Source organism: Diceros bicornis, chromosome 19, assembly GCF_020826845.1.
Source record: "Diceros bicornis minor isolate mBicDic1 chromosome 19, mDicBic1.mat.cur, whole genome shotgun sequence".
NCBI classification, from domain to species: domain Eukaryota; kingdom Metazoa; phylum Chordata; class Mammalia; order Perissodactyla; family Rhinocerotidae; genus Diceros; species Diceros bicornis.
This window is the reverse complement of record NC_080758.1, coordinates 28,521,659-28,545,006: the sequence shown is the minus strand read 5'-3', so window position 1 is coordinate 28,545,006 and position 23,348 is coordinate 28,521,659. Positions and strand designations below refer to the sequence as shown.

General features: G+C 49.9%; 1 protein-coding gene across 1 annotated transcript; it reads right to left on the bottom strand.

Moving 5' to 3' along the window:
- Positions 1-1,870: 1,870 nt before the first annotated feature.
- Positions 1,871-5,079, bottom strand: SOX12 (SRY-box transcription factor 12). Its single transcript, XM_058563007.1, has one exon. It carries the CDS (start codon positions 4,708-4,710, stop codon positions 3,763-3,765), a length of 948 nt encoding a protein of 315 aa, XP_058418990.1. The 5' UTR covers positions 4,711-5,079; the 3' UTR covers positions 1,871-3,762.
- Positions 5,080-23,348: the final 18,269 nt, after the last annotated feature.

The following is a 23,348-nucleotide window of genomic DNA, read 5'->3' as shown; positions in this document are numbered from 1 at the left end:
CTGACGGTGTTGGTGAAGAAGGCTCCTCCTACAGGCGGGGCATCCGAAGGGCCCAGCTGCAGTTGCTGGGCCAGTGACCCAGTTGCCTTTGTCCAGCCCCTCACACCCTCCTTTGCAGGCTGGGTTCTCCAGAAGCAGACGCGGAAACTGAAATTGGGGTTCAAGGTATTTATTAGGGATAAACACCTGTAAAAAGAAGAAGGAGGAAGCAGGATTGGGTACAGGAAGTCAAACTGCTCTGCAGGCCTGACAAAGCCTCGGCCACCCTGGAGGGGCCCTGGGGTGAGTACTGTGAAGGGCGAGTACTGCCTGCCGGTGTCTGTCCTACACTGAACTGAAATGGCCAGGCGGGTATACCCAGGCTGACTCAGACACCAGGTGCAGGCAGCCCTGGGAAGGGCGTGACCTTGGGCGAGGAGGCTCCCTGCAGCTGAGACAGACCCTGAAGGGCTGACAGCTGGAGGCTGGCCACTGACCATACTTCCCACGGCCTGGGTAGTCCTTCCTTGAAGGGGGTTCTGGGTGGCACATATCTCTGTCTTCCACACCTTCTCAACTCTTTCTTATAGGGTTTTTTTTTCCGTCTTGATCCGAGAGGCTGGGGGGATGCAGTCACTAATTCCTGCATCCCCTCAGTCCCATTTTCTATAGGCACCCGGTGCTCCCAAATCTGCTATAGCTCTCTTAAAGCGTCTGTGGGTATCCCAGTCCCCAAATACCCTCTCTGAAGGAGGTCTGCACATTCGACCTCCGTTCGTACTGGGGAAACAGGCTTTGTCCAGCCTTAGGAATTCACTGGATCTGACAGAGGAAGAATCAGGGGGATGGGCGTCAGGAGGACAAAAGATTTTGAAAACGCTTGGTCTCAGTTTCCAAAAACACTGGGAAAGAATCTCAAGGACAGGAATCGTTGTGGCTTCTGTTGCTCTTCTCTAGTCATTCAATAAACCTACACTGCGGGCCAGTGACGTGCCAGACACTGGGACCAACCCCACCACTCCAGGCCCTGAGCTGACAGCCTAACGCCATGTGCAGATTCAAACAGGGAGGGAGAGGCAGCACCCTGAAGTAATACTTCACCAGGAGACAGAACCGACTTGGGGCTTTGTCTCTGACCTATGCTGCTTGCAGGCCTTCCTACAAGTTGCTTCACCACCCTGACCCTCAGTTTCCTCCTCTGGAGGATGGAGTAGTACAATTTATGGAGCACCATGTTAAACACCTTAAACTTCAGCCTGTGAAGCAGGTACTGTTATTGTCTCCACGTTGCATGTATGGAAAGAGTCGTCAGGGTGAAGCTAACATGCTCAAGGTCATACAGGTGCTCAGCGGTGGTGCTGGGCTGTGAGCCTAGACAATGCGGCTCAACCCTGCTTCTTAATCTTTACTAAGGGCAGGGCCAGACTGGCCCCCTTGGACCAGGTACGCCTGCATATTTGTTTCACTCGGTCCACAAGGATTTAAAAATATCTGAATCAGCTTTCATGTTGAAATTGAGATGTTCATAGAAACATCCAGATTTCCACCTTCTCTTGAAAAATCTAGCCACCTGGCTATGCTGGGCTGCATTGCCACTGGGTCACAACCGGCAGGAGGTGAGCAGCTGCCCCCTTAGAAGTGGGTCACGAAGCCAGTGTCCACCCAGACTCTCTCATTCATTCATGTTACCTGCCTGGCCCCTGTAGGGATGAATTTGCCCCCCTCCACGAAGACCAGGGAGTCCTGAGACAGAGGCCTACAGGGGCCAGGTGCCTTCCCTTGGGACCCCCAGCTCTTCCTGCAACAGAGCTAAATCACATGGACTAGAATCTGGCAAACTATTTGGGGAGGGTGGAGGAAAGGCACAGACATGTAGAACCACAGGGCGAGGTCGGGGCAAATACACTTTATTCAGTCCTGGCATCAGACTGGCGGAAGTCCTGCTGTGGGTGCCAGTGCCCCAGATTGGAGGGACCCTCCCCTCAGCTACGAGACTAGTTCTCCAAGACCACAGACAGTGACATCTCTTCACTCACATGACGTTTTCTGGTTTTTTCATTGTCTTTTTTTGTTGTCGTTTTACTTAAAAAAAAAAAAAAAGAGAGAGAGAAAGAGAGAGAGAGAGCGCAAGAAAGGCCCAGAGCCAGAGCACCAAGCTTAAAGGAGGCAGCTGGTGGCTTTGTCAGCGACGGGAACGCGTGGGGCAGAGGCCTGCAGAGACCCTGGACAGGGGTCCCGAGGACTCTGGGACCGTTTGTTCCTGAGATTTGTGTATGTGAATGAGAGTGTGTGCACACCCGCGAGGGCGAACACACGCCGGTGAGATACAGGTAGTGAGGGCAAAGGGGGCGTGGGGAGGCCGGAGGGGCGGGGCTGGAGCGGGGGAGTCGGAGAAAGAGAGGAAACGGCATCAGGGGCAGGGTCCCCGAGGGCACCCCCAACTGGGCACAACTTCCTCTTACAGCAGCGCTGCCCCTATTTTTCAGATGGAAAAACGGAGGCAAAATCGGCCCTCCTCCACCACCCTGACCCTCCCTTCAGTCTCACCGAAGCCGTTTAAAAGGGGGGCTCTGCTTCCCACCCCATCTGCTATCGGGCCTCAACCTCAAGCCCCTCGTACCTACGTGCCTCAGTTTCTCCCACTGAATACTGGAACTGTGGGCACTGAGGGTGGACTAGAGTGACAGAAGGCGGGGTGGGCTTAGGGAGGAGCCCAGGCTGGGAGTGTGCCCTGAAGTGGGAGGGCACTTTCCCTGGGGGTGGGGGGCAGGGAAGGGAGCAGAGGGACCTTGTCTCCCAACAGACTGGTAGGAGTCTTGCTTCTAAGTTTTCTTGGGCAGCCCCTTCCTCTCGTGGTGGATTTCCAGAGAAAGACCCTACCTCTAATTCCCAGGTAGGGGCAAGAAAGGGAGGTTTCTGGTGACCAAGATAGGCTGTAGAGGCAGTCAAGCAGCCGGTGTGGGGGCATACACGTGGGGCTGGGCGACTCCGTAAGGGAAAAGGGGCTACGCCACTTGGGAGAGTTCCAAGCTCCAAATCATCCCTTCCGGGCCAGCTAGTCTCTTTCCCCCCATTCCGAGTGCTCCTCCCATTAAGGCAGCGACGCCCCGTCGGGCTGAAAGGAAGCCGCGGCTCCCGGATCAAAAGATTTCTCTGGATCGCTCTATACCCGGCCCCCTTCTTCCCGGAGCGGGTGACAGAGGCGTGCGGTTCGACTGGAACCGGCCCCCTCCTCCCACGAAGCATTAGGCATGCGCGAGCAGGGGGCGGGTCCCAGCGCCCCGGGAGCGAGAGGAGCGCGCCCCTCCCCCTCCAGGGGAGGGGAGGGGCATGGGAGGAGCGCGCGGGGCCGCCCAGCCGCAGGGCCCCCCTGAACAGCAGAGGAGGCGGGCTAGGCGAAGGCGGAGGGATTCGGGAGCAAGGGCAGGGGAGTGTCCTCCGGCCACGGGGGGTGCGGGGGGGCGTGTGCAACGTGGGGGAGGGGTATAGGTCTGTAGGAGAGAACGGGAGGTGTGTCGGAGGGGGGCTGGCTGCTGGTGGCTGTGCGGGAGGGGGCAAGACGGGGAGGGGCTTGGATGTCAGGCTAGGAATGGAGGTTGGGCTGCCTTGGGGTGTGTCTGCGGGGGAGGGGCATGTCTAGATTGGAGGGGGATGGGCACGTCTAGGAGGGGGGAGGCTGCGCGGGAGATGGGGTGCCAGCCTCGGCCTCCGAGGGGCCCCAATACCTGATTCCTGTATGTAAACAGCTGGTTTGGGGGCGTGCGCGCCCCGCTGACGGTGGGCTCAGTAGGTGAAAACCAGGTCGGCGATGCTAGACGGGCGCCAGTCCCCCGCGATCATCTCGGTAACCTCGGGGGTGCAGTAGTCCGGGAACTCGAAGTGCGACGTGCCCGAGGGAGGCGGCAGGTCCGGGTCGCGGTCCAGGGCGCTGCAGTCCAGGCCGGCAGGGCCGGGGGGCACTCTGGACAGAAAGCCCAGCGGCTCCTCCCCCGATGTCACCGTCTCCTCTTCGCCTTCGTCCGCCGCCGCCGCCTCCTCCTCCTCTTCCTCCGGCTCTTCGTCCTCCGACGGAGTCGGGGAGGCGGTGGTGACAGCCGCCCCCTCCCCCGACGGCCCCTGGGCGCGCTCCGCTGGTCCCCGGGCGGCCCGCCCCGCCGGGACCATCCTCCACAGCTCCCGCCCGGGGGTCTCAACCAGGCGCACTTCCAGCAGCTCCTCGTCGTCGTCCTCGTCGTCGTCCTCGGGCGCCGCCGCGCCGCCCCCCAAAGGCCCTCCTGCCGCTCGGCGGCCCCCGCGGCCAGGCAGCTGCGGCCCGGGCTTGAGCCGGCTGCCACCACTGCCGCCGCCGCCGGGGGGGCGGGGCCGCGCCTTGGCGGGCGCCCCCTTGCTCTTTTTGCGCGGCCGGTACTTGTAGTCCGGGTAATCCGCCATGTGCTTGAGGCGCAGCCGCTCCGCCTCCCGCACGAAAGGGATCTTCTCCGAGTCCTGCAGCAGCTGCCAGCGGCGGCCCAGGCGCTTGGAGATCTCGGCGTTGTGCATGTCGGGCCACTGGTCCATGATCTTCCGCCGTTCGTGCTGCGACCACACCATGAATGCGTTCATCGGTCTCTTGATGTGGCCGCTCGGGGTCTTGCACCAGCCGGGCTCCCGCGCCCCCTCCTCGGCCGGCCCGGGCCCCGGGGGCGGCGGCCCGCCGTCCCGCTTGGCCCTCGCGCCCCGCTGCTGCACCATCGCGCCTGGGCCCGGGGCCGCTAGACGCCGCCGGGGGCCGTCCGCATCCTCCGCGGCTGGAGGTGGGGGAGGAGGCAGCAGCGACGGAGGGGCGGCCCCGCCCCGCAGCTCGGCCCGGCCCCCGCGAGCTGGGGAGCGAGGAGCTGGGCGCTCGGGCCCAACGGACGGCGGGGGGAGAAGGTCAGCGGCGCGGTCTCAGGCGGGCTCAGCGCGCCCCCGCCGCCTCCGGCAAGTTGCGCCCCGCTGCACTCCACACATTGTGTTGCGGGGGCGGAGGAATCGCACCCCCCGGGCCCCCGCGGGCTCTCCTTGCAGCCTCCTGCTCCGCCGCGGCCCGCGCGCGCCGCTCCCCGCCCTGCCGCCTTCCAGTGTCTTTCTCCCCGCGCGGCCCCGCCGGCGCGCGCGCCACCCCTCCCCCTCGCCGTCTGCGGGCCGCTGCGGCGCGCGCGGGGCCGCCCCGTGTAAACACCGAGGTGCCTGCTTGGGCTGCGGCCGGGCCACGCCTCGCGCTCGGGCGGCGCGTCACCCGTTGCTGGGCAGAGAACCTGGTATTTGCATCTCCCAATCGCTGGCTGCCGGGGCGGGGCGGGGCTCGGGCTGCGGGGCTGGGCGGTCTCGCGGCTGGGATTGGGGGTGTAGGATGAAGTCGGTTTCTTTTCTTAGGCTGGGGACTGGAGGGAGGGTGGGGGACGCGGAACGTGCTTCCCATCTGCCTCCGAAAGCTTGTCCCCGCCCCGCGTTGCCTTTGAAATTTTAGCTTATTCAGTGACACCTGCCGCCAGGTTGGACCTCCGCCCTCTCCTCTTTCGAGAGCGTCTTTTTGGACCGTCTCAGGACAGAATGGGGGAGGGGGGACGCTGGCTCAGAAAAGCTCCTTAAGGTGACAGACTCATCGTGTCATAGATGTAGCCCCTGCCTAGTACGCAGAGGGTCCAGCAACATAAAAGCTCAACAAATGCTTCTGGACTCAAAGAACGAATCCCTTTCATATTTTTTTTATCTCGTTTGAAGGGCCACAAGAGTCCTGAGAAAGAAGGGAATACGACGCCCACTTTCCAGACAAGAAACACCGAGGACTTGCAGACTAGGGCTCGAATCGTACGCTCGCGGTCCCAGCTCTCTCTTCCCTGCTCAGTGCACGCAAGGGCCGGGGCACTTCGCCTACCAGCCGAGGATCCTGAGCAGGGCAGACTTCTCGCTTTTCACAGTCCTGGGCCGAGGTTCGAGGATGCGTGGGTGCCCCATTCCCAGGTCCCGCCCCACACCGCCGCCGCCTGGTGCGGGACTAGGGCGCGACGCCCCCCCTGGATCTGGAGATGTGTGTGCGGGCACGGGGGCGGTGCCGGGCCAAGGGGCGTGGCCGCGACGCCTGCCCGCGGCGCGTGGCGGGGAGGGGCTGCGCGCTCCCCGCTCACCACGTGTGAGCCCGCTCGGGCACCGCCGGGCGTGTGCTACCCCTGGGGGAGGTCACCTTCACGGCGCCGTGGGCCCAGGCGATGGGAGGGGGTACTGAGGCCTCGTCCCTCGGAATCAGGAGCAGGGAGGGGTCAGGATTAGGGTCTCTTAAGTGGCATTCTGCTGGGGCTCAGGGGGCACTGTCCCGGACGGAGGGTACGAGTCCCTGCCGGTAGACTTTACCCACCACTGGCGGGCGGAGGGTGCGCGGCGGGGAGGAAGGGTTGTGGTGCTGTCTCCGCAGACGCGGGGGGCGGGGTGATGTTCAGGGTGCCCGCGAGGGAAATTGGAGCATCGCCGGCGGGAGGGGGCGACTCTTAAAGGCACAGGGCACTCGGAAGGAGAAGGCCTTGCTCCCGACCAAATGGTTCCTCCGCCGACTTATTGGACGCTGAGATCTTGAGATCCCAGAGTTTGAACATTCATAACGGCAGCCTGGCCGCTTCAGTGCTCGATGGAGTCAATCCCTATATTCATATCCCGGTGACTCCTTTTGCTTATCCTTAAAATGGGGCAAAAACAGTTTCTCCCTCATATGGTGGTTTTACAAATTAAGTGGGATAATCGATATACCTAAATACATCCCTGACACCTAGTAAAGGCTCGATAGATACTAGTTATCTGGGACTCAGGGCACCAACAACGTAGAGACACCAACATAGTAAGAAAAAAAATTGGCGGGGTGGGGATGGATTTAACATTCCAAAAAAGGTATCAAAGTAGTGAGCGTGGGAAAAATAAAAGCTTTTTTGAATTTTCTAACACTTTTACACTTTTCCCATTTAATGTTTGTTTTATTTTAAATGACATATGATGGGCACCACCATCTTTTCAGTGCTTAGGGCCTGTCAAAGGTCTTATTCTGGCCCTGTAGCTGCTATTATTATTATTATTATTATTTCAACATTCTGGCCTGCTGGATGTTCCTCAAACACAGAAGGCTGGGGCCCACCTCAGGGCCTTTGTACATGCTGTCTCCTCTGCCTGGAAAACTCTTCATCTCCATCCCCACAAGGTTGGCCCATCTCATTCTAGCTTCGGCTCAGATGGACTCTCCAGAGAGCCCTGCCCTGACCACCCTCTGCTGTTGCCCACCTGTCCCCTACATCTCAGGTGCACAGAATTGCTTGTCTGTGACACATTTTCATTGTCTGTGATTGACTCACTATATTATATTTGTATTATTTATTTATACATGATATAATAAAAACCAGTGAAATCAGCAACCCAACACAAAAACTAGAACATTGATAACAACCGGCATTCCGCTATGAACTCCTTTCCCATTCCATCCCCTGCCTTCCCTCACCTGACGTGATGTCTATCCTGAATCTTCCCATACATTATTTAAAAACATAGCTTTATTGAGATATAATTCACATACCATACTGCTCACTCATTTAAAGTGTACAAGTCAATGGCGTCTTCACAGATTTGTGCAACCATCACTGCAATCGATTTTAGAATGTTTTTATCATCCTGAAAAGAAACTGTACTCATTAACAGTCACTTCTGGGGCCGGCCCGGTGGCTTAGCGGTTAGGTGCGCGCGCTCCGCTGCTGGCGGCACGGGTTCGGATCCCGGGCGCGCACCGACGCACCGCTTCTCCGGCCATGCTGGGGCCGCGTCCCACATACAGCAACTAGAAGGATGTGCAACTACGACATACAACTATCTACTGGGGCTTTGGGGAAAATAAATAAATAAAATCTTTAAAAAAAAAAACAAAAAACAGTCGCTTCTCCATCTCCTCTGCCTCTGCTCTCACCCCTGGCTCTAGGCAACCATTAATCTCCTTTCTGTCTCAATGGATTTGCTGCACCATTTTACATTCCAACCAGCAATGTATGAGGAGTCCAATTTTTTCTTTCTCTTACTTTTAAAAATATGTTTTCTCAAAAATATATGCTCGGGCCCGCCCTGTGGCTTAGCGGTTAAGTGCGTGGCCTCTGCTGCTGGCGGCCCGGTCCAGATTCTGGGTGTGCACCGAGGCACCACTTGTTAGGCCATGCTGTGGCGGCGTCCCACATAAAGTGGAGGAAGATCTGCACGGATGCTAGCTCAGGGCCAGTCTTCCTCAGCAAAAAGAGGAGGATTGGCATGGATGTTAGCTCAGGGCTGATCTTCCTCACACGCAAAAAGTATATATGTATATATACTCTCTTGCCTTTAGCTTTATCATAAGGGTACCATGCTGTATGTAATATTTCAGTATTTACTTACTAAGTATTTTAGTGCTAAGATTCGTCTAAATTATTGCACCTGGGGGAGCCCCGTGGCTTAGCTGTTAAGTGTGCGCGCTCCGCTGCTGGCGGCCCAGGGTTCAGATCCCGGGTGCGCACCTACGCACCGCTTCTCCGGCCATGCTGAGGCCGTGTCTCACATACAGCAACTAGAAAGATGTGCAGCTATGACATACAACTATCTACTGGGGCTTTGGGGGGAAAATAAATAAATAAATAAATAAATAAATAAATAAATAAATATAAATTATTGCACCTGTGTGGGGTTCCGTCCTTTCACACTGTGGGAACATACCACACTTTTCCTGTCTGTTGTCCTGGCCATGGACATTTGGATAATTGCCAGGTTTTTGGTCCTATGAAGAGTGTTACTGTTAGTGATCCTAGATAGTCCCTGGTGCTCAAGTGCAGGAAAGTCTCCCGGGTGTACCATGGAAAACGTGACGCCTGCAACCGGGGACATGTGACTGGCCACTTTTACAAGGTAATGCCAAACTTCCAAGTTGTAGCAATTTACTTTTCCACCAGCAACATAGAAGAGATCCTCTTTATCTACATCCTATCCAAGGTTTGATATTGTCAGATGTCTTAATTTTTGCTTGCATTATTCTCTTTCATGGCCCTTTCTGTTTTCTTCATGGCACTTACCACATTCTGGAGTATTTTATTTGTTCACTTGTTGTTTGCCCATCTCCTCTCCACTAGAATGTCAGCTCCAAGAGGGCAGAGTTTTTGTCTGTTTTGTGTACTGCTGTGTCCCTAGGAGAGTGCCTGGCACACAGCAGGCGCTCAATTAATATTTATTGAATGAATTAAAGTCAGTGCTGTATCAGGAGTGCACTCAAATTCCTGCAGGAGCCCAGAGAAGGAAGTAAAATTTTGGAAAACAAAACTCAAAAGTCCAGACTGTCACTGAGATGTGGTGGTCATCAGTGCAGGCGACCATGAGTCCTTTCAAAAGGGTGCCCCAGAGTCTAACCTTGCAGGCCACAGGAGGTCAAGGCTGGGCTCACCACTGAGCTGTTCAGTCCAGACTGCAGTAGGTAGATGGTGAGGTTCTTGGAGAGATGCTGACCACTGCTACCCCACCAGTCCAGGCCACCATCATCTCTTATCTGCCCAGCTTCCTTTCTGGTCCCTGCACCCTCCTTCCATTCCATTCTCCTCCCTGAAGCCAGAGTGATGGTATTTTCCAGTCACAAATTTGAATGTGTCTCTTCCCTTCCTAAAACTGTTTAGTGGTTTCTCCATTACTCTCAAGATAAACACCAGACTTTCACTGGCCGACCAGGCCAAGGTTGGTCTGACCCCTGCTCGAGGATCTGACCGCCTCTCCTGCTTTCTCTATCTTAAGCCAGTTTCCAGCCACACCGGCCTCTTCTAGTTTGTGGAATGAGCCGGGCTGCCTCTGCACAGAGGGTGTTGTGAAGTCCATTCCCTTATCCTTTCCAGCATTCCCACCTCTGTCTGCCTCCTTCTAGCTCTTCTTCAGTACACCTGGGCCTACCCAGCTCATTTGGCACTCTGAACAGATAATTTTTGAGAACCTACCTCCTCTAAGTGACAACATCATTTTCAATAACAGTCATGAAATACAATGAATAATACTAACGATAATGGCCAGCAGAGAAATGCAGACGGTGAAAATATTCTTTTACTGAACTTTGTATATGTAATCATGTCAGTAAAAATAAATATTACAGTACAAAAAAGGAAAAGAGTATTGGATCAATACTTTTCAATTACATTAATATATTTCTTTGAAAAAAAAGAAAAAACATACCTATATAGTGATCTATTGCAATAATAATGTTACATTACATTATTTACATTACAGTTTAAAAACAAAACACTTTAAAAGTAAGAATCAGTTTCAATATTAAATACATTCAAATTCGGTAAAACAATTTTACTAAATAATAATAATAATAATATAATTGTAAAATTTTAACTAAATAACAAAATTTGCAGTTACCACACTTTGCAGTTTGCTCTTTGTTTCTCTGTTTTAAATTTCAAATACAAAAGCTTTAAGTGGTCACCTAGAATGACAGAATTGCAGCAACTCGAGTTCTGGTTCCTCAGCTTCATAATCACTGTGCTGTCATTGTTTATTTTGAATCTATTGTTTAAACACAGACATATGTTGTACCAAAGAGGCTGGAGACACAAGTGCTCAGGAAGCAAGCTGGAACAATTCCGGACTGTTGGGACCTTCTTCTCAAAACTAACGCGTGCAGCTGCGTCTGACTCGGCATGTGTTGGGGCTGACTGTATAACTGGGGGTGCTCTGAATGAACTTCCTTGTAGAATATAATGTCTCTTAGTGTGTAAGTAATTAAAGTATACTATTCAAAGGTTACAAATATATTAAGACTCAAGTTAGACCAACAACTTGATCTTCGCAGGGGAGTATTTTATCACTGATATGGTTTAGAATGGTGGGCACATGGTGATGATAAAATGCAGGTCGACTTTTAATCAGTTTCTTTGTTGTTTTTAAATTCTCTGCAGACAATACACCCTCTCAGTGCCTGCATGGCCCCACTTGGTACACCATGGCAGAGCAGAAGCTCCATGAGATCAGAGGACCCACCTGATTTCCACTCTCGCCATTGTATCCACAGCACCTAGCAGAGCTTGGCACTACATAGAGTCTCAATATCTGTTCAATGCAGGGAGGAAGGAGCCAATTCAGGTGTGGGCGTGGCTGTCCCAAACACCACCATGTGACCCCACCCGCCCAGACTGTGTCTAGCTCCACAACCTCAGTCTGCAAACTGGCGTCAAAGACATTCAGAATGGTGGGGCCGCGCCTGGGGCATAGCGGTTAAGTGCGTGCGCTCTGCTGCCGGTGGCCCGGGTTCTGATCCTGGGCGCGCCCCAATGCACTCACTGCTTGCCAGGCCATGCTGTGGCAGCATCCCATATAATGTGGAGGAAGATAGGCACAGATGTTAGCCCAGGCCCAGTCTTCCTCAGCAAAAAGAGGAGGATTGGCAGGGATGTTAGCTCAGGGCTGATCTTCCTCACACACACACAGAAAAGACATTCATAACGGAGAGAACAATAAGAACAAGATATTTTGCTTTTTGATTCCTCTAAATTCTTCACCTTAAAAAATTCGGAAATTATGATTGTGTGTGTGTGTGTGTGTGTGTGTATTATAGGGGTCTTTGAATAATAGTATAGAACTGCACATGTGGCTATTGAGCACCTGAATACGGCTAGTGCAAATTGAAATGTGCTGTTGTGCAAAATACACACCGGTTTTCAAACATTTAACATAAAAAATGTAAAATATTACATTGATGTTCTTTTCTTTTTTCTTTTTAATTTTATTTATTTATTAATTTTTTCCCTGAAAGCCCCAGTAGACAGTTGTATGTCATAGCTGCACATCCTTCTAGTTGCTGTATGTGGGACGTGGCCTCAGCACCGCTGGAGAAGCGGCGCGTTGGTGCGCGCCTGGGATCCCAACCCGGCTGCCAGCAGCGGAGCGCAAGCACTTAACCGCTAAGCCACGGGGCGGCCCTGATATTATTTTCCATTGAGTATATGTTGAGATTATAATATTTTGGACATATTGAGTTAAATATAATATGTTAAAATTAATTTCACCTGTTTCTTTGTTTAACCTTTTTAAATGTGGCTTCTGGGAAAAAAGTTACACTACGGCTTGCATTATATTTCTAATATAGACAGTACTAACATAGAAGATGGAGGTTTTTTCTCATCTTTACTTGGCAAAATAAAAAGTTGGCAATCTTTTGCCTGTCCCAAAATTTTTAAAAGTGTTCTTTTTTAAGGGGAGGGAGAATTATTACCTTTTTTTTTAACTTCTCTGTGAAATCCCGAAGCCTTAAGCACCTTGACAGAATTCTGGGTTGCCAATCCATGAGATGTAGTTTGAGACTCAGAGAAGCACAAGGCAGAGGGGAGAGACCAGAGCTGGGGACGTGTTCGTGGGGAGAAGAGAACAGCGTCAGTCATTTTAGCAGCACCAGCAGGACTGGTGGAATTGGGGAGTAATCAGATTGGGAGAAGGAAGGGTAAGTGACTAGATGGGGGAGGGGATTTAATCTGGATAGTGGGTCCCATCTGGTGACTCTGAAATCACACTCCACTGGTACATCTCCATGTCTCCTGGAGTATAATCCTTATCCCCACAACCTGACTCTGAAATTCATTAGACTTTTTCCTTTGGGGGTGACCATCATGACTTATCATGAAAGGGGACACTATTAATAATTATGCCGGAACAACAGAAATAAACTGAGACTGCCTGGGTAAACTGGGAAGTAAATCATCCTCATCTTATTGGCTAAATATAGTGGACTCCCATAGATGACTCAGAGGTCAAGCATGGAAATACTGGGGCTTTAAGCAATCAAAGCATCCAGGATTTGGAGCACACTTTGTTCAATGTTATGAGTCTTTAGGGAGTTACTTCAACTCATTTGCCTCAGTTTCTTCATCTGCAAAATGGGAGCAGACATGGGACATGGTAAAGGTTCAATGAGTGGTCGCTATAACAAGAGCTACAACAAAAATACCCTATTGTGTGCCTTCTCTTTTTTAAAAAAAGGCACAAAAAGCAAAACTATAGAGATAGTAAAAAGATCCATGATTGTTGAGGTTTGGGGAGGAGAGGATTAAATAGGTGGAGCACAGGGGACTTTTTAGGGTGGTGAAATGCTTCTGTATGATACCATAATGGTGGATACAGGACATTATGCATTTGTCAAAACCCACAGAACTGTACAACACAGAGTGAACCTTAATGCATGAAAATCAAGAAAAAATCATTCAGGGGGCTGGCCCAGTGGCATAGTGGTTAAGTTTGCATGCTCTGCTTTGGCAGCCCAGGGTTCGTGGGTTCCGATCCTGGGCGTGCCCCGAGGCACTGCTTGTCAGGCCATGCTGTGGCAGCATCCCACATATAAAATAAAGGAAGATGGGCACAGATGTTAGCTCAGGGCCAGTCTACCTCAGCAAAAAGAGGAGGATTGGCAACAGATGTTATCTCAGGGCTAATCTTCCTGACGAAAGGAAAAAAAAAGAGAAAATCATTTAGGACATCTGGAGAATCCCAAGATGGAATGCAGAATGTGATGAAACAATTGAACTGTAATACAAACATATGAAACAACCTCACTGAAGGAGGTGAAGGAAAGGGTGCTGACTTAAGTAACTTTAGAAATGAGCAGAGTCTGTAAAACTAAAAGCAAAAGAAAGTGGACAGAAGTACTGACTCTAGTTGATAAAGTTTCCCTTGGGGGTATGGGTTAACAATGCTGATACTGCTATACGTGTGTACTGGAATTGCACAGTTAAGTAAACGGATGGTGGATGGTGGGAGCCAGGCTTCTCACTGTTGGAGTGGGGATTTACAGATAAACAAGGGGAGGAGGCTAGAATGATTCATGTGGTAATGGATTGGAGATGGAAATATAAAGATGAACTCATGTTTAGTTTAATATAGACACAGATGGTTACATACAGAAATATTTATAGATATGTGTATATATACAGGTTAGTATACATATACACATATATTTCTTTGTTCTGTTAGTTGAGAAGAAATGACAACCCAGTAGCAGTGAGCACACTTAGCCCCCAGATCTTGGTTTCTAATACCATTCTCCAGTAGGAGGAACATGGCTTCTGAGAAATGGCTGATGCTAGGGCTGGGGCCAGAAAACACGAGATGAGCCTGGGGCATCATCTAGGGCCAGAAAGCAACGCAGTGCTCAAGAGCAACAACAACAAAAGGAAAAGACACACAAAGAGGGGGTCTGTCAAAGGGGCACAGGGGCCAACTAAAAGAGCTCCCAAGGGCCAAAGCTGGAACAATTGAGCAACAAAATTAGGATTATCGCCTAACTATGAAATGACTATCTGTGAGTCCATATTGATATAAATAAATAACTGAATAAATAAACAGAGGAAAAGAGACAAATCTTCAGTGCAGAAAAATCCCAAATAACTTATGTGGCTACTCCACTCCTTAAGTGTGGGTTAAGCATAGTCACTTCCTTCCAAAGAGGACAGTGTGAAAAGGCGTAAAAGAAGAGTAACTTTACATTGGGGAAACCTGACAGGCACTGTCTCAGCCAGGCGATCAAGGTCCACATCAACAGTGATATGTTGATGTCTGAGAAACTGCCACGGCCAAGGGGACCTAAGGAGACATGAGATAAAGGCAACGTGGCATCTTGGACGGGATCCTGGGATAGAAAAAGAATATTAGGTAAAAACTAAGGAAATCTGAATAAACTGTGAACTTTAGTTAATAATAATGTACCAATATTGGTTTCTTAATTGTAACAAATGTACCATATTAATATAAGATGTTAATAACAGAGGAAACGGGGGGGGGTGGGAGATATAGGAACTTTTTATTATCTTTGCAGTTTTCCTGTAAATCTAAAACTGTTCTAAAAAATAAAATTTATTTTTAAAAAAATGGCACAAGGTTTTAAAAACACATTTAGTTTATTTAGACTTTAGAGTGTCAAAGCCATTACACAACCTGCCTTAAAAATGGAATTTCTTCGATGGCTTAAGAGAAGTATTTATCCTACAGTTTTAATATGTTTTGAATCCAGGAGTTAAATTGCCCAATAAAAGTCGGCTACCAGTGAGTTAGGTCAATGTCTCATGGACTCAGCATCGAAAACTCAGCGCCTTTAATTTGTATGTATTTGAAATACAAACCAGGAAAGATGACTAGTTCCTTGATCATTTTAAATTAAATGAAAATATCTATAATGAAAGAAATCCACATAGAGCAGATGTCAAACCCACTGCCTAAATTTTCATTGCCTAAAATTGTTTCAGTAGAGAATGACATATATTGTTGCGTAATTGGAACAGTTTTGTTCTTCTTAAATAAAATACCAGCCAAAGATTATTCAGGGTGCAACTGACAAAGGCGTTACTGCTAGTTCCTTCCCATTTGGAGAATTCCTTTTTTTGAAAAATCAAGTCCCGTTGCTACTTTGAAGCTAGAGGGAGAGCAGGGTCGAAGCTCATTGGTGGGGTCGCCAGGCCGAGGGCAGGGCTCTAAGCCAAGGGACCTGCCCATTGGTGGGCTGCCGGCAGCTGGGGGGCGGGGGCGCCTGGGATGGAGCTCCAAGCCCATTGGCTGCGTCGCTGGAGGATGGTGTAATGGACCGCCAAGGCCTATGCGGCCGGTTTCTACGGCAACGGAGGCTTGAAAGAGCCACTCAGATTTCAGCGTTCGCCCCCCAACTCCCCCTTCCGGAGGGGGCAGGGCAGCCTGGATTTGAGGGCCTGTGGAGAAGGCGTGGGGGCTGGGAGTTAAGGGGACAGGACCTTCCTCCGACCAAACCAACATAGCAAAGCAACATTTGAACCGGGTTCGAGGAACCTGGCCTGCGTGCTCACTGGAAAAAAAAAATCAGCCAAACAGAAAGGCGTCAGGAAGTAAGAGAAAAATGACATATAATTCCATCCTCCCCTGACCTCTCCACTGGTAACATCTTGCATGTGAACGAACACAAAGCCTGGCACAGAGTAGGAACCCAGTACTTAATGGGAGGAAGAAAGAAAGGAAGGGAGGAGGGAAGAGAAGGAGGGAGAAAGGGAGGATCCATGATGTGGGCAACGTGGCGTGAGACAAAGTGCCCTCCCTGTTAGGCTGCAAGTCCACAGAGAGACCCCTAGAGCCGACGGGGTATGACAGCCTCGGAGACGGGGGCTTGAAGGAGAGAGGGGTCGCCGGTGCACTGGGAGGAGGGAGGGGGCGGCAAACGGGATCGTGTCTCTAGGTGTTTAGGAGACCCCCTGGGTTCACGTTGCCGCTGGCGCTGCCACTTACCAGCTGCCGGTGCTTCAACTCTCCAGATCCCAGGGTCTTTGTGTTTGGGGAGTAATAGGCAGTTCCTACTTCATTGAGTTGGTGTCAGAACTGAGCTGAGATAATGCGTGTCAAGTTCTTAATACAATGCCTGCAACATAGTAACCGTGCCATCCTCAGTAGCTATTATCATAATTGAAGAAGGGGTAGGATTTGACTAGGGGAGAGAACAGGGAGGTTATCATTATCCGTGTGGGTAGGGAGGGCGGAGGGAGGAGCAATGCAGAAATCCTGCAAAAGAGACCAGTTTGATGTCTTGTAGAAAATCTTGGGAGAGGATAGCTAGAGGGCAAAAAGGAAAAAATAACGACGACAGCTACTGTTGACTGAGCGTCTGGCGCTCTGCCAGGCCCTGTACATGAATTGTTTTATTTCATTTTCTCACTGGCCCTGAGGAGGCAGTTACCGTTAAAGCCATTTTTCTGCTAAGGAAACAGGCCCGGAGAGGTTATGGGGCTTGTCTGAGCTAAGAAATGACACAACCAACAGGCAAATTTGTGGGGCCCAGGACAAGAGTACCATTGCAGGCCCATATACCATATGTCTCTAAATAGAAGTTATACATCAGTCTCATGTGTTAAGTGCAATATGTTCTAGTCTCCTCCTCGTCGTAACAACCTGAAAGGCCAGGTTTGAATGAGAATTCCAGGAGCCTTGGAGTTCTGTTCCAGAATGTGTTGGCCCAAGGAGAGCTACCCCCTGGTCCTGCGTCCAGCCCTTGTCCAGCTACCTCCCACCCCACGGTGAGGGACCCGGCGTGCATGAGTGGACAGCCCCCACATCCAAGCTGTCTCTTGCAAACAGCTACTTTGAGACCTAAGCCACAGGTCTCTAGGGTGCATATCAGGCAGTGCTGTTTGCCCTCAGCTGAGATGGACCCAGGGACGAGGCCCATGAAGGCTCTGTAAACAAGGGTAGGGAAGCGAATTCTGAGGACCCAGAGAATGTTTCAGACAGGCACGGCACAGACTCTGGGTGGTCGGTTCCTCCTGTGCCTACAGAATCCTCGCCCTGCCCCCTGGGGTGGGGTAGTGGGGCTCAGGGCAGGCGCTACTCTCGCCAGGGGTAAGGGAGTGTTGCAGCCAGGCATTCGGGATCCAGAAGGCTGGTGCTCCCCTGTGCATCACAGTGCCAGGGGACAGGCAGGCTCAGTTTCAGTAATATGCCCTCAGAGAAATAGGGGAGGATGGGCCTGACCTCCCAGGCTGAAGGAAACCCTCACCAGAGGTGAGAAGACTGAAGGAGTAAATTAGCTTTTTAAAGATGAATGAATAAGGCTGCCTTAGTATAGAGTCAGTGACAGGTATGCTAAGGGATACCTTGAGTATCATTAAGAAGGACACGTAGACACATGTCCTGATCTGTAACCTCAGCCAAGTAATTTCTAGATCATTCATGCAATAATATTTATTGGGCTTTTCCTATGTGCCAGGCACAGTGCTAAGTGCTGGAGCTACAACCAAGAGCAGAAAAGTCATGGTCCCTGCCCTCTGGGAGCTCAAAAGAGGCAGATATTAATCAAACCATGGCCTGAATAAACATATCATTGTACCTGCAGTCACTGCTGCAAGAGGGGGAGCATGTGAGACGTCTAGAAGGTTAGGGGAGGCTGCAGTTAGGAAGTAGCATGAGAGCTGAGCGCCAGGCAAGGTAAGGGTTAACCCCGGTCGGGTCGAGGAGGGTGAATTCCTGGAATGACTAGCAGGTGCCCAGCCAGGGTGAGGGGGTGAGGCCCAGAGGAGGCAGGGTGCCTGCCTCCAAGGGCCTGGTGGGCCCCAGGGAGGACACGAAGTCTTTGAAGGTCTTGAAGCTGGGGAGTAATGTGATCAAATTTCGTTTTGGGGAGGATTCTCCTGGATGGAAGGAGGCCAGACTTGGAAGCAGGAAGACCAGTGAATTGGCTGTTCTAGAGTCTTAAACTTTCCCATCAAAGTTTCTTATTTTTAAAGATAGAGGAAATGGACTCCTGTCTCTGCAGAGTCTACAGGAATTTCTTTGAAGTCTTGTGTTTTGCATTTATTTTTGTTATTAAAATTTATTTTTGCGGGAGATAATACATGAAATAGTTAAAACAAAACAAAAACACCCAAGGGATATACCGTGGAAAATAAGTTTTCTTTCCATCCCAAACCCCATATATCCAGTTCTTCTCAGAAGCTACAACAGTTACTGATTTCATTAATATTTTTCCAGAGTTATTCTATACATAAATCAGCATACCTATATATTTATTCTATCATTTAAAAATGTAATATGTCTATCAAATCATAACATTGTACACTTTATCTTACAATTTTATTTGTCAATTATACCTCAGTAAAGCTGAAAAAAATTAAAATGTAAACAGTAGCATACCATATCTTGCTTTGTTCACTTTAAAATATGTCTTGGAGGGCCGGCCCCGTGGCTTAGCGGTTAAGTGCGTGCGCTCCGATGCTGGTGGCCCGGGTTCGGATCCCGGGCGTGCACCAACGCACCGCTTCTCCGGCCATGCTGAGGCCGCATCCCACATACAGCAACTAGAAGGATGTGCAGCTATGACATACAACTATCTACTGGGGCTTTGGGGGAAAAATAAATAAATAAAAATTAAAAAAAAAATTAAAAAATTAAATAAAATATGTCTTGGAGATTGTTCCATATTAGTAAATACAGAACTGTTTTTTTCTTTCTTTTTCTTTTTGTGAGGAAGATCAGCCCTGAGCTAACATCCAATGCCAATCCTCCTTGTTTTTGCTGAGGAAGATTGGCCCTGAGCTAACATCTGTGCCCATCTTCCTCCACTTTACATGGGACGCTGCCACAGCATGGCCTGACAAGTGGTGCGTTGGTGTGAGCCCAGGATCCGAACTGGCGGACCTCGGGCCGCCGAAGCGCAGTGCACGCACTTAACTGCTGTGCCACCGGGCTGGCCCCTCTTTTCTGTTTTTTTGGTGAGGAAGATTGGCCCTGAGCTAACATCTGTTGCCAGTCCTCCTCTTTTTGCTTGAGGAAGAGTGGCCCTGAGCTAACAGCTGTGCCAATCTTCCTCTATTTTGTATGTGGGACACCCCCACAGCATGGCTTGATGAGTGGTATAGGTCTGTGCCCGGGATCCAAACCCATGAACCTGGGCCACCAAAGTGGAGCATGCCAAACTTAACCACTATGCCACTGGGCTGGCCCCCAGAACTGTTCTTTTTAACAGCTGCATAGTGTTCTACTATTTGGATGTGCCAGGGCCTATCTATGTAGTTCCCTGTGGATGGACAAGCAGGTTGTTTCCAATCCTTGGTACTCCAAGTAATGCTCCAGTGAACATCCTGGTACATACATCTTTGTGCACATGTCCAAGTTTAGCTATAGATTAATTTCCTATAAATGACTGTTGTGTTAAAGATTGTGTGAATTTAAAATTTTGACAGACAGCACCAAACAGCTTTCCAAAGATGTTAGTCCATGTTTTATTTTTAAACTCTGCAAAGTTTGCAATCTCCTCCATAATACATCTGTGTTTATTTTCATGAAACACGTCCTCCCCTAAATATTCTTAGTCACATTGACAAGCCAGCAAGTGGTGCTGTATGGATCCATTGGCTTTGCACATGCCTGGTACACTCCCATGGAACTCTTCCTTCAGCTTGGTATGATCTGACCCCTGCTCACCCTTAGCTTCCTCTTGTACCACTCCACACTCCACCATACTGAACTCCTTCTGGTTGCTCTGTGTTGGCCATACCTGGAATTGACATGAAGAGACAGAATGGGCACTCTGGCTGAGAAGGAGGTCTCAAAGGAGCCCAGAATCCTTTTTTGAAAGGAGTTGGATGCTAGGTTGACTCCCTAGAGCAATAGGGAGCCCTAGAGGGAGTAAAAGGGTCAGAGTGCTAGATTGGCATTTCAGGAAGATTATTTGCTCCTTCATTGCCCTCCTGCTCCCATCACTCTACCTCTAAAAGGCCCTCACCAGTGACCTCCACGTTACTCAGTCCAATGGGCATTCTCCAATCCTAACTTTCCATGACGTTTCCCAAAGCCAATTTTACTTGGCCTCTTGCAGCACTCAATACAGTTGTTAATCCCTGCCGCTTGTAACTATCTTCCCTTGACTTTTATGTCTCTACACTCTTGTTTTCCTTCTCCCTTTCTGGCTGTCCGTTATCAGTTTGTCACAAATATCCTTTTCCATCAGGGAAAACTCTTACATGTCAGAGTTGCTTAAGGTATGATCTGGATTGCTATAATCTTTCTCCTCTATGCTTTCTGTCATGACCCATCAGGAGATTGTGAAATCAATTTAATGGGTCATGTAAGAATTCTTATAAAAGAATGAAGCAATAGAAAATGTCAGGGCAAACCCACAAGGTTACTATTGTTTCTTTTTATATATAAATTTGTTTCTTTATATATAAGAACACACATGCATATGTCTGATGGCTACAATGTAAAATGTATATCTTACTGTGGGATGTGGTTAAAGAGTTTGGAAGCCATTGCTATAGGACTCTTATGTTTATTTCTCAAGCCCAGAACTCTCCTTAGAATTTAAGACCTCTGGAAACATCTATTCCACACCTTCTCTTAGACATCCTCTCTGGAGACTTCAAACTCAACACATCCAAAATCAATCTCAAGACCTTCATCTCAAACTTGGATTTTCTCCTCTGTTCTGCATCTCAGGGAAGGCTCCACCATCAATCCAATTGCAGAAGCTGGAAACTTGGGAGTCATCCTTGGTACTTACCCTTCCCCCAGCCCATGTCTAAGTCTTGTTGACTTAAATCCCTAAATATCTCTTTACCCTGCCTGCTTTTCCCTGCCTCCACCATCCAGCTCCAAGGTACCCTCACCTCTCATCTGAGTGAACTGGACTTCTATCAACTTGGGCTCCCCTCCAACCCATTCTCTACAAAGTATCCTGAATGGCCTTTTAAAAATACAACCCTAGGGCTGGCCCTGTGGCCTAGTGGTTAAGTTTGGTGTGCGCTGCTTCAGCGGCCTGGGTTCGGTTTCTGGGCACGGGCCTACACCACTCGTTGGTCGCCCTGCTGTGGTGGCGACCCACATACAAAATAGAGAAAGATTGGCACAAATGTTAGCTCAGGGTGAATCTTCCTCAAGCAAAAAGAGGAAGACTGGCAACGCATGCTAGCGCAGGGCCAATCTTTCTCACCAAAAAAAAAAAAAAAAAAAAATACAACCCTGATCATGTCACTTTCTTGCTTAAAAATCTTTCGATGGCTCTTTATCATTCTTAGACTCAAATTCTAAACCTGGCTGACTAGATGCCCCCCCATCCCCCCAAGATCTGCAGCCTAATTTTGCACCATCATCTCCTTCCACCTCTGTATTGTAACCACGGCTGTGCTAGATATGGTTGGTTCCAGGTTGGCAGACACTATCCATTCCCACTCTGTTTATGTGCCTTCCTGTGCTACTCATGCTGGAAAGCTAAAACATTTTCTGACTCCCTTGCAGCTAGGGCTCCAGCAATTAGATGCACTTGCACGAGATTTGGAAGGTGGAAGTGAGGCAGAAGTCAAAGTTTTGGTTGTTTTTGCTTCTAAGGTCACTAGTGTACAGTCTCTGGCTTCAAGGACTAGACATTTCGCTGTCTTGGCAGTAGCACTGGCAGTGGCTTTCTGATCCCAGCATCCGTCCTTGGGTGGCAGCTTCAGCAGTGTGTCCTTAAACTCAGCCTTTCCAGGGATGGCCTCCTGGTTCCTTTCTGACTATGAAAGAGGTAGTGGCTCTCCTAATACCCAGCCTGGGGGCCATCGCTTGCTTCAATTCCCAGAGTGGTTTCTGTTTCCAAACCTGGATGGATACACTGGACTTCACTTTGTTTCTAGAATTGGCCGTGCCTCCTCCCCCTATAGCGTTATGTTATTTATCCCTTTTGCCTAGGCTACTACCCTTGCCACCTGGTACCTCCCCCGCCCCCATCTCTCAATTAACTCCTCATAGATCCTTTCAATCTCAGTTCAAACAATTCTCTAGGAAGTTATCCCTTACCCCTATGACCAGATCATTCTCCTTGTTAAACACGATATCACTCTGTTTCTTTCAACACATTGGCACAATTTGTAATTATGTATTTGTGTGACTCTAGACAAATTCAGGGGACTTGACTATTTTGTTGTATTCTGTTGTCTAGAAAGAATTGGTGCTTTACATGTGTCAAGTGAATGAATGGAATGGATGAATGGAATGGAGGTGGCCAGACTGGAAAGTATTAGGACAAAATCAAGCCTCTTAAATTTGGTCACCTCCTCTTGGCCTTTTCCCAACCACATCTTCCTGTGACTCTCCAGCACACGCTGCGTGCTCTGGCCTTCAGGTCTTTGCACAGGCTGTTTCTGCTTCTTGGATATCTCTTCCCTCTTCATCTGGTTCTTATTCATCTTGCAGGTTTCAGTAGAAACATGATCATGTCTTCTAGGAGACCTGTACTTCAGACAATTCTACACTTTGTATTTTTTTAAGAATATTTAAAAATACTTAATATTATTTTAAAAATTGCTTGCTTGTTACTTATCTCCCTCCACAAGTGCACTGTCTTGTTCATGGGTGTATGCAGAGCACCTTGCACAGGGCCTGGCTCTAATGGCCCTCAGCATTTGTGGAAAGCTGCAGGAATGCACGTCAGCTAGTCAGCCAGCCTCGGTCTGGGGATCTTGGTACATTCCCCAGGAGCCCATGAACAGTGAGGAATTGTAATTTGGGGGCTGCTAGATCAGGAGAGGAAGCTGGGGGAGGTTTGTTCCGCTCCAGCCCGTGGCTCAGTCTCCAGCCCGCCAGGCAGGAGGCCCTAAAGCGGATCCTGTGGGGGATGGGCAGGGAAACAGTTTCTTCCTCTGCTCCCTCCAGGAGAGTTGGGGGGAGGGCCAGAGAGAGGGAAGATTTCTTCCAAGGAGGCTCCTTGGCTTAGTGCCTGCTTGAAGGGGGCGGGGAGTGTAATGAATGCAGGCTTTTTCTCTCTGCCTCAGGCCTCCAGCCCTGTGAGGGAGGGAAACCATGGCACAGAAGGGAAAGAGATGAGGGATCAAGTAGGGAAGGGTCTGTTTGCTTCGGGA

Coding starts and splice junctions, on each gene's coding strand:
- SOX12 (XM_058563007.1), bottom strand. CDS start 4,710: ATGGTGCAGCAGCGGGGCGCGAGGGCCAAGCGGGACGGCGGGCCGCCG.